General features: G+C 47.7%; 2 protein-coding genes across 6 annotated transcripts in view; one reads left to right on the top strand and one right to left on the bottom strand.

Annotated features, from left to right (window-relative positions):
• Positions 1-5,048, bottom strand: part of B4GALT4 (beta-1,4-galactosyltransferase 4) — a 37,675-nt gene extending 32,627 nt beyond the window's left edge. For 2 of the 3 annotated variants that reach the window (XM_075106817.1, XM_075106802.1), the window contains exon 1: positions 4,928-5,048. The gene's annotated coding sequence lies outside the window, so the exon portion shown is untranslated. Of the gene's footprint in view, positions 1-4,435; positions 4,715-4,927 lie in introns of those variants that run through there. The other variant, XM_075106810.1, reaches the window with a different exon arrangement.
• Positions 5,049-5,153: 105 nt separating this feature from the next.
• TMEM39A (transmembrane protein 39A) overlaps positions 5,154-15,890 on the top strand; it is a 30,440-nt gene continuing 19,703 nt past the window's right edge. For 2 of the 3 annotated variants that reach the window (XM_075106770.1, XM_075106789.1), the window contains exon 1: positions 5,154-5,172. In XM_075106770.1, the coding sequence (XP_074962871.1) occupies positions 5,167-5,172 (6 nt within the window). In that variant the 5' untranslated portion in view covers positions 5,154-5,166. Of the gene's footprint in view, positions 5,173-15,133; positions 15,239-15,890 lie in introns of those variants that run through there. The other variant, XM_075106781.1, reaches the window with a different exon arrangement.

The following is a 15,890-nucleotide window of genomic DNA, read 5'->3' on the forward strand; positions in this document are numbered from 1 at the left end:
TTATACAGCTACTTTAACATTTCCAGACAATTTGGTGAGCAAGCAGCAGACATTTTTATACAGTCACATTTCACTTATAAAACAGATGCCTAACTCTTGGCAAACACTCAGCACCTAAACCATCACATTAAGATTTCTGAGATTACCAAAGGAAAAAGCTCATGCTTTCTTTACTGAGCAAGTAGTGAGTCTTTACTGCAAGTGACCCAACATCATTACCAAGGACAGGCAAACTGACCAGGTGCTATTCCAATACTCCAGTACAGTTTTTACTTTCCTAAGATACAGTGAACTCTGGTTTTATGCTAGGAAATGTAATTTAATGCCTCCAGGCCAAGAAACACATTTATGAATGGCCTCTCTTGTTACACAAGTATAGCTGAGCCACTGACCTCACTGTGTAAGACACAGCACTGTCAGACTAAGCGCAGTCAAAGAGATGGAGCAAGGCACACAGCAAACAGTACTGACACACCCTGTAATTACCTAGCTGCTTACCACAGAAGTATCTTTTAAAAAGATACAGCACAATTTAAAAACACCTTCCCTCCAAAATCAGTGGAATATCCTGAAAAAAGCACATGGTAGAACAGATTTCTGTGAACACAGGAATCCCACATATAATGGAAAGTTAAAGTCATGATTCAACTCAGCAATACCCTATCTTTTTCTGGCAGCTACTTGCTGGAGTGGATGCCAGATGTCAAAGACCTTGCCACTTCACAAAAAAAACCAAACAAAAAAACCACAAAACCCCTCAACATGTTTCTGACCAAGTTCTTCACTCACCTCCTGCACAAAAAAACACATCTGAGGAAAACACTATATTAAAACAGTGCATATTCTTATTTTGGCTTTAAATACTTCACAATGATTTCTTTAAACCAAAGTGTCAACCTCAGAAGGCTATAGCAATGAAGGACAGAAGTTGAGACCTGTGGCTACTTAGCAGATTTATAATTTTCAGTTTACAAGTATCTATGAACAAATTTGTAAAAAAAATGTAAACTAATAAAGTTGTACACATATTATGAATGCATAACTAAGAGAATCCCGCTATTTGTTTCTCATGGAGGTACTTCAGCATGAGAACTGCAGCAAAGACATTCCAGTTGAAGCTTCCTTAGGCATGAACAGAATTTACTTTTTTTTTAATCTCTGCAGTCTTACCTCAGTAAGGATTACACACTGTCAGTGCCTACAGCAAAGACATGTATCAAGAAACGAGGTAGATGGCATTACTTTGTTCAGCTATTAAATGTACAGGAACTTTTCCATGTTAGAATACAATTTACATCTATGCCGATTTTCAACCACTCTGCAGATGGATTTTTATGCAGGAGAAAGTTTCAAACATACAATTTAAGAGTTCTAACTCATATCCTTTAGAAGTGTTATGACCTAGAACAGTGTTTGACAGAATTCAAAACTGTTTCAACAAATCTAGTACAACATAGCAACAAGCAATTTTAATCATATGCTTGTGGAAGTAATCCTAAAAACATACTCTCCCGAGAATCAGGATATTGTTAAACCTTTTGGACAAGCAGCTCAGTAAAATTTCATGCAGTGGGACAGAGTGTATCACTCTTCCTCCCACTCTGTTACTAAACTCCTTTCCCCATCTCACTGAATCTTGCTGGGGAGTCTGGAGAGATAAAGATGAGATGTGATGTGGACTCCTCCTCTCAGCGTTCAAGAGCTCCTGTCCCTCTACAACCCTCCTCCTTGGCACCCAAATAGCAGCCAGGCTCTAGGCTCTTTCCATGAACAAGAGAGAAGGTTGCAGGGGATGATACCTAACTCAAAAGCAGAGAAACAGAAAGTGGCTCTTTTCCAACCCTTCACTTCTAGTTACTGAGCAGGTATTGGTCCTCCCCACTCACTGCTGAACTCTTGCAATGAATTTTATTCTCCAGTCAGCTACAGGACTGAAGACTGAGGTGGACACAAGGTTAGTGCTACAGACCCCAAATTTTTTCTGATATTTATAATTACATTTAGAATCATTATATCAGTTTAAAAGGATTATCTGAATTATAATGCATGATAACTTTTATCCCACAATTCACTGCCTGACAAATAAACATTACCCAGTTTTTGCTCTCAGCAGCACCACCACATATATGCTAAAAAAAATTTAAGGACACCAAGATGACACAAACATAGCTGTAAAGCACATTACTTGCACATATGCCAAAGCACTTCCAACAGGAAAAAAGCACAGACACACATACTTACGAAAACTCCTAAATATGTTAAAAACTAACCAGAAAAGAGTGATGGAAGCTCTATGCCATTGTTTCACAAAATTTTCAAAGACCCATTTTGTCATGGTTTAACCCCGGTCAGCAACCAAGCACCACACAGCTGGTCACTCACCTTCTCCCCCACAGCTGGGATGGGGAGAGAATCAGAAGGGCAAAAGTAAGAAAACTTGTAGGTAAAGAACAGTTCAATGATTGAAATAAACCAAAGTAATACTACTAATAATAAATTATAATGAAAAGGAAAACAACAAAAAGAGAGAGAAACAAAACCCAGGAAAAACAGGTAATGCAACCACTTACCACCTGCTGCCTAATGCCCGTCCCATCCCCAAGCAGCGATCGCTGCCTCTCGGCCAACTCCCTCCAAATTATATACTGAGCATGATGTCATATGGTATGGAATATTCCTTTGGCCAGTTGGGGTCAGCTGTCCCAGCTGTGCCCCCTCCCAGCATCTTGTGGGCCTCCTCACTAGCAGAGCATGGGAAGCTGAAAGGTCCTTGACTCTGCATAAACACTGCTCAGCAACAAGTAAAACATCAGCGTGTTATCACATTATTCTCACAATCCAAAACACAGCACTCTACCAGCTACTAGGAGGAAAATTAACTCTATCCCAGACAAAACCAGGACATTTATACACAGTGCAAAAAACCAGCCTCTGAAGCAGAAAACAGCTAGTCCAGTTGCACACCAGCTGCATGGCTTCTGGACAACATATATGCCTAAACCAGCAGGTTTTTAACTGAACCCTTGCATCAAAGCAGGCAGTCATTTGACCAGGCTTCAGAATCTCCACCTCTGAGCTAGCAAAACCAAAGTTCACCAAACTCCTTCAGGCGACTTAGATTTAGGATCACATGACAAAAAATAGAAATCAAGCACACCTCAACTTCTATTTTTTTCCTAAGTATTACTTAAAAGAGAAGAATGTGGCAAGTCAAAGCAGAGAGAAAGAGAAAACCCCAAGCCTTCCAAAGCTGAAGTAACAAAATTTCTTACTTCTAACTGAAAAGTATTTATGAAAATGAAATACAGCTGTTACAAAAATGACAAGGAAATACCTATATAAATCAAAACCATGACTGATCATACTTAAAGTGTTTATCAAGAAAACTCATTAATGATAACAGTATCTTGCACGAAAGGTGATATACTTTACGGTGTTAAAGAAAGGTTCATGAAACATTATCTAAGTTGAATAGTGACAGAGAATACTACAAAACTCCAAAGTCACACTTTTCAGTAGTCTAAATTTAGTCAGAGTATTTGTAATTAACAACAGAAGACTTACAGAATAGTCACTGAGCTGCAGAGAAAAGTCTTCAGAGAAAAAGCGTCTCACATAACTACCAACGTTACTGATAAAAAGTGTAAATATTTAAAGAATATGAACAGAGTTCTGTTCACACAATAACAAAGTTTATTTCTTTGGGTTTTTTTTTTTTTTTAACATTAGCCACCTCAGTTACATCAAACTTTCACCTTCCTTTTCTCTAAAACTCTTTGTTGAAATGTGAGCTCTTCTAAACTGACTCAGCTGCCCCTTGGGCATTTCCATAGCTGTTAAGTGACAGGGTGGAAAGAATGTTAGATTGATAAGAGATCGTCACTATTAACTCTTTGAAACAAGCAGGTATCAGTAAGAAACTGAATATAGGTATTCTCCTTTTTGACTATCACTACCACAGCGCCGTGAAAATATTAAGTCTACAAGGTTTCTAATCGTATCAGAGCTATAGTTTAAAAAGTATTTGTATTATGACTCAGAAACCAAACCTCCTCAAATACTCCCACTAGTGGTCCAGCTTCTGCTTTCCCTCAAGACCTATAAACACATTTCCATCATCGCAAACTGGGGCATTTTCATCAAATGAGGGCTCCCATGAACCTGTGCAAGCCTCCTCTCAAGCTCTCTGATCACTGTTCAGGGTCCTCCAAAATAATATCTAGAGCAATGAGTGAAGCAGTTTAGGTCTCATCAGTGAGAAAATTTTTGAGTACAGCATCACTTGCCTGCAATCCAGTTTCTCTATGCATGAAATGTAATAAATATACCTAAATGTACTTTACCATAAACGCTTTGGTTAAAAGAAAAACCCCAGTCCACTACACCCATCCCCCTGACTTACAACCTTTGAGCCCGATACAGTAAGTACTTCTACCTGGTACATTATTTTGAGATATGTAACTGTTTCCAATTACATCAGTCACGCTGCACCGCAACGAAGTTGTGTACCGGCTGATGCATTTGCAAGATCGCATCCCCGAGTCCTGCCTTTGCTGTTCCCCGGGAACCACCTGCAGAGGGACCCCCTACAGAGGCCAGGGACAGCCTAGAGGCAACGAGCTGCAGAAGCCGAGACAAACTTTCCTCCACGCACCAGACGCTCCAAGTTGCCTCACAAAAGCGAGGCAAAACCCCCTTCGCTCCGGATTTAAAACTGAAAGACCATGCGGAAATTAGTTATCCCCTCCCCTCCACCTTTACACTCCTCCCTCCAGAGCTTCACCCGGTCCCCACACCCCGCTCCCTCCCGTACTCCCCCTCTCCCCGCGGGCCGGGGGCAGGCCCGCCCTCACGGCAAGCGGTTCTCCACAGCGCTCACCCACTTTTTAACCGCTTTTTAAGCCCTTTTCAACCGCTTTTAACTTACGAGGGCGGCCGAGGGGCGCCGCCGGGCCGGACACCGCTCGACCCTGGGAGACCCAGCCCCGCTCCCGGCGCGGTCCCGCGCCCCCGGCCAACCAACAGCCGCCCCCGCGCGCAGGCGCTCTGCTGCCGGCGCCCCCTCCCCTCACCGCCCAGCCCCGCGTGCCGCCGGTGGGGCGGGGCATGCGCGTGCCTCAACGGCTGCGCGGGGTGGGGGTGAACCGCCACCGCCACCGGGGCGGGATGAAGGTGAGGCGGCGGTGGGGCGGGGACGTGGGGGAGACGGGCCCTTCTTTCCCGCAGAAAACGGGGAAGGGGGCGGCGGGCCGGCCGCTGCGCTCCGCGGTGGCATCGGTCCTCCGCCACCAACCATAGAGCGCGGGGATAGAGCGGCCGCCTCCCGCCACAGAGACCACCACGCACCCCCACCCCCCGCCGGAGGGATTGAGCGACCCCGCGGTGGCGGTCCTTGTCCGCCGCCACGGAGGCTCCTCGGCGGAGCCGGGAGTAGCGGGCCCTGAGAGCGAGCGGGCCTTATTCGCTTGTTTACTTAGGATTCCGGAGCAAACTCGTGAGGCGTAACTTAATTGGTGCAGGTCAGGTGGCGCCGGTGTGTCCGTGGCCGGGTGCCAGAGCTCGGCCGGGTCCCGCCGTTTGCGGGACTGCAGAAGCGCCCGGGTGTTTTGAAGGTGCTGGGGAGCTTTGAGGGGCATGGGCATGCCGGCGTTTGCATTGTTGGTACTCTTGAAGAGTTGCCAGTTTCGCTTTCTCTCAAAATGTGTCCTATTTAGCGCTTCTTTACAGCGAAATCGGATGGGGCTTGGCAGGAGTTCTTTGAATCTCAGAAATCACAACTTAAGATACCTGCTTGCACACCCTAATTGCTCAGGAAAGCAAAAGGTGTTCCCCTTCCTTAATTCTAAGTGGAATTACAAAAGGGCTTTTCGTGTGGAACCCTAAGGGAGTGCAGACAAAACCCCTTCAAGCTTGCGTGCCCACATGCAGATGGCTGCAAGCCTTTAGCTGTTATTAACAAGTTTTCTTAGTGTTTGGAAAAAGCTTCAAAATCCAAGGTATTTTTGCCCGTGGGGCAAATTAGATTGCCATATGGATTAACCAAAGTTCATATTGTTATACTGCAACATTTGTTGTTTCTCCATGCAAAGCTTTCCAGCATAACTGCCAGCAGTGGAATTTTGGTTTTTTTGATCATGGGGCAGTTTACATGACACCAGGCATGCTGGAGACAGATGGGGTTCACCTGTCACAAAGGGGGAAAAGGATTCTGGCTCAGGAGTTAGCAGGCCTTGTTGAAAGGGCTTTAAACTAGATACGAAGGGGGAAGGGGATAAAACCAGGCTTGCTAGGAATGAGCCTAGGGGTGGCATACCTGTGTTGGAAAAGAGATCAATAGATCAACTGAAGTGCATTTATACCAATGCACGCAGCATGGGCAATAAACAGGAGGAGCTGGAAGCCATCGCGCATCAGGGAAACTATGACGTGGTTGCCATCACGGAAACATGGTGGGATGACTCACACAACTGGAGCACTGCAATGGATGGCTACAAGCTCTTTAGAAGGGACAGGCAAGGAAGGAGAGGTGCAGGGGTGGCCTTGTATGTTAGTGTTTTGACTGTCTAGAACTCAATGACGGTAATGATAAAGTTGAGTGCTTATGGGTAAGGGTCAGGGGGAAGGCCAATAAGGGAGACATCCTGGTGGGAGTCTGTTATAGACCACCCAACCAGGATGAGGAGACAGATTAAGTACTCTACAAGCAGTTGGCTGAAGTCTCTCAGTCTCTAGCCCTAGTTCTTGTGGGAGACTTCAACTTACCAGATGTCTGCTGGAAATACAACACAGCAGAGAGAAAGCAGTGTCGGAGGTTCCTGGAGTGTGTGGGAGATAACTTCCTGATGCAGCTGGTGAGCGAGCCAACAAGGGGAGGTGCCCCGCTGGACCTGCTGTTTATGAACAGAGAAGGCCTGGTGGGTGATGTGGTGGTTGGAGGCTGTCTTGGGCTCAGTGACCATGACATGATAGAGTTCTTGATTCTTGGAGAAGTAAGGAAGAGGGTCAGCAAAACCACTACCCTGAACGTCAGAAGGGCAGACTTTGAATTGTTAAGGAGCCTGGTTAACACTGTCCCTTGGGAGGCAGTCCTGAAGGGCAAAGGAGTCCAGGAAGGTTGGGTGTTATTAAAGAAGGAAGTCTCAAAGGCACAGGAGCAGGCCATCCCCATGTGCCGTAAGTCGAGCAGACGGGGGAGAAGACTGGCTTGGCTGAATAGGGAGCTTTGGCTGGAACTCAAGTAAAAAAGGAGAGCTTACCACCTTTGGAAGAAGGGGCAGGTGACTCAGAAGGACTACAAGGATGTTGTGAGGTTATGCAGGGAAAAGATTAGGAAGGCGAAGGCCCAGCTGGAACCTAAACTGGCCGCCACCGTTAAAGATAACAAAAAATGTTTTTATAAATACATCAGTGACAAAAGGAGAGCCAGGGAGAATCTCCCTCCTTTGTTGGATGGGGAAGGTAACCTTGCCAGGAAAGGTGCGGAGAAGGCTGAGGTACTTAATGCTTTCTTTGCCTCAGTCTTTAATAGTCAGACTGGTCATCCTCAGGGTTGTCAGACCCCTGTGCTGGGAGATGGAGATAGTATGCAGAATGAAGTCTCGGTTGTTGAAGAGGTGGCAGTCACTGACCTGCTCCTTCACCTGGATGTTCACAAGTCCATGGGGCCGGATGGGATCCACCCGAGGATACTGAGGGAGCTGGCAGAGGAGCTCGCCAAGCCACTGTCCGTCATTTATCAGCAGTCCTGGTCAACCAGGGAGGTCCCCGATGACTAGAAACTACCGAATGTGTCGCCCCTCTACAAGAAGGGTCGGAAGGAGGATCCGGGGAACTACAGGCCTGTCAGCCTGACCTCGGTGCTGGGAAAGGTCATGGAGCAGATCGTCTTGAATGCCATTCCACAGCACATGTGGGACACCCAGGGCATCGGGCTCAGCCAGCATGGGTTTATGAAAGGGAGGTCCTGCCTCACTAACCTGGTCTCCTTCTATGATAAGGTGACCTGCTTAGTGGATGAGGGGAAGGCTGTGGACGTTGTCTGCTTGGACTTTAGTAAGGCCTTTGACACTGTCTCCCACAGCATTCTCCTGGAGAAGCTGGCTGCTCACGGCTTGGACAAGTGCACTCTGTGCTGCGTTAAAAACTGGCTGGACGGCCGAGCCCAGAGAGTGGTGGTGAACGGAGTCAAATCCAGTTGGTGGCCACTCGCGAGTGGTGTTCCCCAGGGCTCAGTGTTGGAGCCGGTCCTGTTCAATATCTTCATTGATAATCTGGATGAGGGGATTGAGTGCACCCTCAGTAAGTCTGCAGATGACACCAAGCTGGGTGGAAGTGTCGATCTGCTGGAGGGCAGGAAGGCCCTACAGAGGGACGTGGACAGGCTGGATCATTGGGCTGGAGCCGACAGCATGAGATTCAACAAGGATAAGTGTCGGGTCCTGCACTTGAGTCACAACAACCCCATGCAACGCTACAGGCTTGGGCAGGAGTGGCTGGAGAGCTGCCTGGAGGAAAAGGATCTGGGGGTGTTGGTTGACAGCTGCCTGAACATGAGCCGGCAGTGTGCCCAGGCGGCCAAGAAGGCCAACGGCACCCTGGCTTGTATCAGGCATAGTGTGGCCAGCAGGAGCAGGGAGGTGATCGTGCCCCTGTACTCGGCACTGGTGAGGCCGCACCTCGAGTACTGTGTTCAGTTTTGGGCCCCTCAGTACAAGAAGTACATTGAGGTGCTGGAGTGTGTCTAGAGAAGGGCAACAAAGTTGGTGAAGGGTCTAGAACACAAGTCTTATGAGGAGCGGCTGAGGGAATTGGGGTTGTTCAGTCTGGAGAAGAGGAGGCTGAGGGGAGACCTTATTGCTCTCTACAACTACCTGAAAGGAGGTTGTAGCAAGGTGGAGGTTGGTCTCTTCTCCCTAGTAACAAGTGATAGGACAAGAGGAAATGCCCTCAAGCTGCGCTAGGGGAAGTTTAGATTGGATATTAGGAAAAACTTCTTCACTGAAAGGGATGTCAGGCATTGGAACAGGCTGCCCAGGGAGGTGGTGGAGTCTCCATCCCTAGAGGTATTTAAAAGAAGGGTAGAGGTGGTGCTTGAGGATATGGTTTAGTGGTGGACTTGGCAGTGATAGGTTAGCGGTTGGACTTGATGATCTTAAGGGTCTTTTCCAACTTTAACGATTCTATGATTCTACCCGCAGAAAAGGAACAATTACTTTAAAATTTTATGGTCTAAATATCAAAGCCATTTCACTGACAATGACAAGTAAAGCAAGATGGGAGCAGTAGGGTTGACTGTGGCGCTGCCCTGCTATGTCCGCCTGGCTCTAAGGTAAGTCTGCAGATGTGCCCATCAGGAGCTAGAATGTTCTACCCAGACCTCGTAAAGTTGCATCCAAGAGGAATCTGCTGTCAAGCACTAAAAGAGTCCTTCAAGAAGGCGGCAAAATTCATCTTTTGTGGTGAGAAATTACTTCTGTTAAAAGAACCAGAGAGGAGAAAAATTCTGTTTATACGTGTAAGAAATTAGACGAAGCAAAATGTTGCACATGTTTTTGCAAGAAAAAAATAACCTCTGTTGAAACTGTCGGAAATGAGATCTAACAGAGAATGAAGGTTAATCTTTAATTCCTTCTGTCTGTGAATAGTGAAGGATGTTGATAATCCAAAATTAAAAGACATCTGAGTAGTTTTCCAGTAAAACTGCATAAGTGATCCCTCTTCTAATGGTATCAGTCACATCTTTTGATAGTTTTAGTTGGGTTTTATGTTATGTAATTATCAAATTGACAATCTGAATTGTCAAATTCAGATGCTACTTGCTGATTGTAATCAAATCTGTCAAAGCGGTCTCAAAGATCTTAAGTTTCTGTTAGTGCCGTGAGAATCAGAGCTGTAGGTAGAGAAGATGCTCCGCAGAGAGAGTGACAGTGTTAGTCACTGTTAGACCCAGCGAGCATGTGTTGGCATTATCCAGCTTGTCAGTCCACGCGCTTACTGCAGATTTAATCAGCGTGTACCTTGAGTCCCAACGTGCACAGCAAATCGCGTTCTCACTCATCCTACGGGCCGGCGAAGATAGGTGAGCCAACAGAGAGACATGAAGCTTTTGTGGTGGTGGTAGTCTCACAGGATACATGAGGGGAGGGAAGAGGTGGCCAAAGGTATGTGTGAAGATGCTAGATGTGAATCGGGATATGCAGAGGTGTTGAGTGGACTTGGAAGTATCAGGGATGCCATGTCACAGAGGTATAAAGGATGTGCGAGAAACTTGGGCTATTGCAGTAAAGGCACCAGGGTGGGGTGTGGGAAAGAAATGCCCTGAGAGCAGCAATTAACTGTTTATGGCCCATGGAACACTGTTAAACTGGTGCAAGCTCTTCTGTGGCTACACGTTTCTAAAAGTCCCTATGCATGTTTTCCTCCACAAGTGTTCTTATCTGGCGCATTTAACATTTCCCAAACTTTGTTTAATATGGTTTCTTCTCTCTGGGCTAAATGTTATGCTTGTTGTAAAAAATAAAACTCTCTTGTGGATCTCATGGGAACAGAGTCTGTATTGAGAAGGGTCCTGAGTCTGGGGTCTCCTTCAGCGATCTATCCTTAATATTTTATTAAGCAAAACCTTACTTTTTCCTCCTACCTCAAAAACTCAGATTGTCCTAGATGAGATCTTTAGCTGTTGATTTTAATTTCGCTTGTAGAATATGACAGAAACGGAACTTAAGCTACCCAGAATATCAGCCATGCATCACTGGGCTCCGCACCATATGCAAATGTAGTACAAGCTTTTTTTCCCCAAATGTCCCAGTGACTCAAGGTTTTCAAAGTGTAAAATGATACTTTTGAGATCTTCCAAAAAGACCAAATAATCATCAGTTGTGGAAATAATGCCATCCAATAAATAAGTATCTGTAAACTTAGTAGTAGGTATTTCAGTGGAATACTACTGTTTGCAGTAGGACATACAATATACAGCATGTTGAGTAACATTATTGTGTTGAGGTGATGAACAGACATTTTTTTCCTGTCTGGGATGAGGCAATGATATCAGACAGAAAAACTGATACCTCATCAGTTTCCTTAGCACAGCATAAACAGTTTCCCTCAGAAATCAGACCTGTACCAGCAGGTTCTTAGCTCTACTAAAAAATTACTGATTAAGTGATCCTGGATGTAGTTTATCTCAATAGACCGTCATAGAAATAGTGGAATTTCTGAGCAAACAGACTTAGGTCATTTGGGTCCGTTTCTGTTAGTGTTGCTAATTGCTGAGCAGGAGTAGATTTTAAAGCCCTGCAGGTTAATTTCCTATTCACAGAGACATCAGTGATCTGAAGGAAAATTGTTCCATAACACAACTTGTAGAAGATGTATGGAAGCACCGTTTTCTTGGATGCAGATACAAAGTCCACATTGGAAGCTATTCGCTGCGGCAAGTGTGAAAGCAGCCATTCCTTTTGTCTCTGTTCTTCAATCTCAGAGTTTAAACACAGGCCTTTTACCTGATAAATCTTTTGGAGGAAAGCTGTTTGCCCGATGCAGTGTGGCCTTGAAAGGTGAACAACAGCAGTGACCCTTTCTTGCATGTAGATGTGATACAGAGGAACTTTTGGAAGGCAGTTAAACTGACTTCCCAGGCAGTGTTTCACACAAAGAATTCAAGCAGTGTTTGTGTGGGCACAAGAGGATGTTCTGCCTCAAGTGTTTAGACATTAGTGGCTCGCAATCCCTGTTGACATTAGTATTTTCTGTGTGTTAAGATAGTTGTGTTAAATTGAGAGTTCTGTGCTCCTATTTTTACTCTTTTTCAGCTATGCCCTATTTCAAACCTCTGAGCCCAATCCTAGCACACGCCAAGTAAACACACTGCAGCACAAAATAACTTCCATGGAAATACACCCTGGCAGTGATGACTTACTGTCACAGCTGTACAAGTCAGCAAAGCAGAGCTGAGTTTAACATGGGCAAGGTAGGTGCTGTAATGGTTTGGTGTCAGTAGCAAGGAGTTTAAAGTGGGCTTCAAAAGCCATCCCAGCAACTGGTGGATGTTCAAGCAATTGGTTCATGCTGAATTTTATGTTGCTACAGCTATGTGGGTACGTGTGCAGGAGTGTCTTTGCTTTGTCGAGATAAGGCTTTGGCTCTCTGAGTTAAATAGCAGCTGCATCCCAGGGTGAATTTACAGGACTGTTAAGGGTCACACCCATATGTGTCCTAGAGATCGCGGAGCAATAGCCCTGGAATAAAAGGATAGAGGGATTGTTTGATAAAATGAAAAAGGAAGGAGTTAAATCAGTAAGACTGGAAAGGGATTTGAAACAGGAGAGAGAGTGAGTGAGTGACGAAGAAAAATGGTTTAGGTCTTCTAAGGCAGAGTGGAAACAGACACAAAGTATGGCAGGAATGAGAAGCAGATGAAAAGGGCATTGGCCTGAAATACCAGAAAGGAAATCAGAGTTAGAAGAAAACAGGAACAGAGGTAAAGATAGGCAAAATCAAGCATGCTACTGGCTGAGAGTGTAAGAAGTTCTATACTGTCAGTGTTTGCTGGTGTACTGGCCAGTGGGGAAGGTGGTGGTACGGTGACTCAGTGTGAGTGTTTTACCGAAGTCCCTGCAGCAGTTACATTTAATCAGAGAGGAAGGGTCTTTTTGAACATGGGCCTCTGTACTTTCCTGGGCTTCTCACTGATGTAATCCATACTTAAACTGGTGTTCAGATTTGTGGCTGAGAAGGAATTCCCCCCTGTGGAATCAGCACAGGTCTCTGCCTCCTACCTTACCATGTCCTGCTGCACAGCTCCATCAGCTATGACCTCCTGGCCGTATTTTACACAAAGAGCAGATTTCTCCGGGAGCAGGGGCCTCAGGCCTTAGAAGTACCTGGACTGAGGTTAAGAACAATTTATTTTTTGAAAGATTTAACATTTTAGTTTGGGATTTTTTCCAGCTGATCCAGAGCAATAGAATGCTTTGACAGATTTGACAGTACAAGGTGTGTATTACAGAGGTACTAAGGCCACAGTCTGCTGGTACCACTGGACGTCACTGGTCGTTTCTGTGGCTACAGGGAGAAGCTGAGGTGTGAGGGCAGAGAGGCAGGCATATGCAGTCTGTTCAGAGTGCAGCAGCTGTGGTCCAGTTTGTAGACATGAAAATTATGTGAAAATGCTGCTGAGGCTGGAAGGGGGAAAGTGAGTGGATGAGGGACAGACCCTGATCCGCTAGCTGGGAATGAGGAGGGAGAATTCTGTATCAGAAACAAGCCCAACCACGCTGATAAGCCAATGAGACTTTATCAGAGCCCCTTCTGGAGCATAATTTTAAAAGTAAAACAGAATAGAGGGGAGGGTTGGTCCGGACAGCTCTATGCCATTTATCAGAGACTTGGCTGGCCTGAGTTACCAGGTTCTCAGGGTAAAAATTTTAAGCGGTACATCCTCATGCAGAATTGTCTATTGCTCACACACAAGATTCTTTCCTCCATGTTGTTGTTTAACCCCAGCCAGCAACTCTGCACCACACAGCGCTTGCTTACTACCCCCCAGTGGGATGGGGGAGAGAATTGGAAGTGTAAAAGTGAGGACACTCATGGGTTGAGATAAAGACAGTTTAATAGGCAAAGCAAAAGTCATGCATGCTAGCAAAGCAAAACAAGGGATTCATTCACTGCTTCCCATGGGCAGGCAGGCGTTCAGCCGTCTTCAGGAGAGCAGGGCTCCATCACTAACAGTTACCTGGGAAGACAAACACCATCATTCCAAACGTCCCCCCTTTCCTTTTTCTTCCCCCAGCTTTATATGCTGAGCACGACGTCCTATGATGTGGAATATCCCTTTAGTCAGTTCAGGTCAGCTGTTCTGGCTGTGCCCCCTCCCCTCCCAGCTTGTTCTGCACCTGGCAGAGCATGGGAAGCTGAAAAAGCCCTTGACTAGTGTAAGCATCACTTAGCAACATCAGTGTGTTTTCAACATCATTCTCATACTAAATCCAAAACATGGCACTATACCAGCTACTGGGAAGAAAATTAACTCTATCTCAGCCAAAACCAGGACCGTTCCAATATTTCCTCTGTCTTCCTGGGAGAGCTGTCTTGTTCTGGCTGTGAAAGCTAATCATTCAGAGAGATAGCTTTTCACTAGTACAGCTCCCCATCTTTGAGCTGGCACCTACAAGCTGGCCCAGAAGTCACCTGCTGAACGCTGCTTCAGAAAGCCTTGGGTTGGTGTCCTGTCAGCCACGACCAAACTTATTTTTTATTATTTACTGCCACTTGGTGGCTATTGCAGACACTACCCAACGTCCCTTCACCACTGATCGATCCCCACCGGGTACTTCAGTACCTGTGTGTGCCTCCTAACATATCTGGGTGGCCCAGGTCTTCTCCAGTTGTGGTGTCTGCATCTCACATCAGGCGAGGGTGGCAGTAGCAGCAGGGCTTTCCAGCTGTTGACGTTCAGCTGTGGGATAAATAGGTTTTCCTGGCTGTAATGAAGCAGTTAAGATTTTTTTTTTTTTTTGGCATCTCATGATGTGAAACACGGAGCTTTCTGGATTTATTATTACATGTGATTCTAGAGCAACAAAGACGTTCGTGATGCAGCAAACAGCAAATAAGGAGACGGACCATCTTCTCCCGGCGACACCTGCCCGGGCCCAGACACTGTGCTAGGCTTATCCGGCAAAAAGGACTAAACCGGCGGCAGCACCGAAGCCGCCGCCGCTGCCACCACCAAGATGGCGGCGCGGCGCGGCCGCCCCGCCCCCGCGGCGCCCTCCCTTCCCTCCCTGGGCCGGCCGGGGCCGGCGGCCGCCGCGGTGGCTGCTGCTGCCGCCGCCGCCGCCGCCTGTCGCCCTGTGATGAGAGCATCAGCCCTCACTGCCACGTCTCCCGGGCGGCGGCGGCGCGGGCAGCCGGCGGTGTGCAGGGCCGCGCCGGGGCGACGAGGCCGGGCCCGCCCGCCTGTTCCCTTCCGTTCCGTTCCGTTCTCTGCAGGGCGGCGGCGGCTGCCCGCACGTCTCTGCTCCCGTTCTTGCCCCGCCGCGGGGCACCGGGCGCCGGCCGGGTGGGTCTGGCCGGCGGGAGGAGGGGCACCCGCCGCTGCCACCGCAGCCTCCTCCCCCGCCGGCGGTTCCGGGGGGCTGCGGAGGTCGGGGCTTGCCACTGGGCCGCTGCCGTCGAAAGGGGGACCCCGCTGCCGGCTGATGTCCCAGCCGCGCCGCCGCCCGCGCTTGGATGTGTGAGTACCGGCCCCGCCGCCTCCTCGGGGCAGCGCCGCTCCCTCGGGGCAGCGCCGTGCCGGGAAAGCCCGAGACGCCCAAGCGGGCGGCGGGACCCTGCCCCGGGCGGGACCCTGCACCGGCGGTGCCCCCGCAGGCTGCCCCTGCGTGCGCGCCGCCTCCCGCCTACCTGGAGCTGCGTGGGTGTGCGTGGGGGGGCGCGTGCGGGTGTGGTGGGGAGGCTTCGGCTGGCTTTGCTTCGACCCGGTGGTAAGTTACGGCGCTCGGTCCCGGGCTTCTCGTTTTAGATGTTTCCTGATGGGTCTGGGTTAAGGCAGGAGGTTGGAGCACAGTTGCAGGGAAGCGGGTGGTGGGAGGGTTGAGGATTAAAGGCGAGGAAGTTGGTCTGGGGTCACGGGTAGGTTTGCTTTGGGCTTTTAAAGCGTTCGCCCTATGTAATCAGTCCTACAAAGGAGGTGGGGGAGGAGAGCAGTGTCCTGTTCAGGGTGAAGAGCTACGGCAAGCTGCTCTAAGTCAAGGCAAATCTAACCCTATATAAGGTACCATTCCCAGAATGGATGTGGGCGCACACCTCTTATGGCTGTTCTTTTTTGTACCGCTGAGAAAACAGCATCTCCACCGTACTCCGTTATGTAGGATAGCTGTTAGGCC

Source organism: Phalacrocorax aristotelis, chromosome 1 (genome assembly GCF_949628215.1).
Source record: "Phalacrocorax aristotelis chromosome 1, bGulAri2.1, whole genome shotgun sequence".
NCBI classification, from domain to species: Eukaryota; Metazoa; Chordata; class Aves; order Suliformes; family Phalacrocoracidae; genus Phalacrocorax; species Phalacrocorax aristotelis.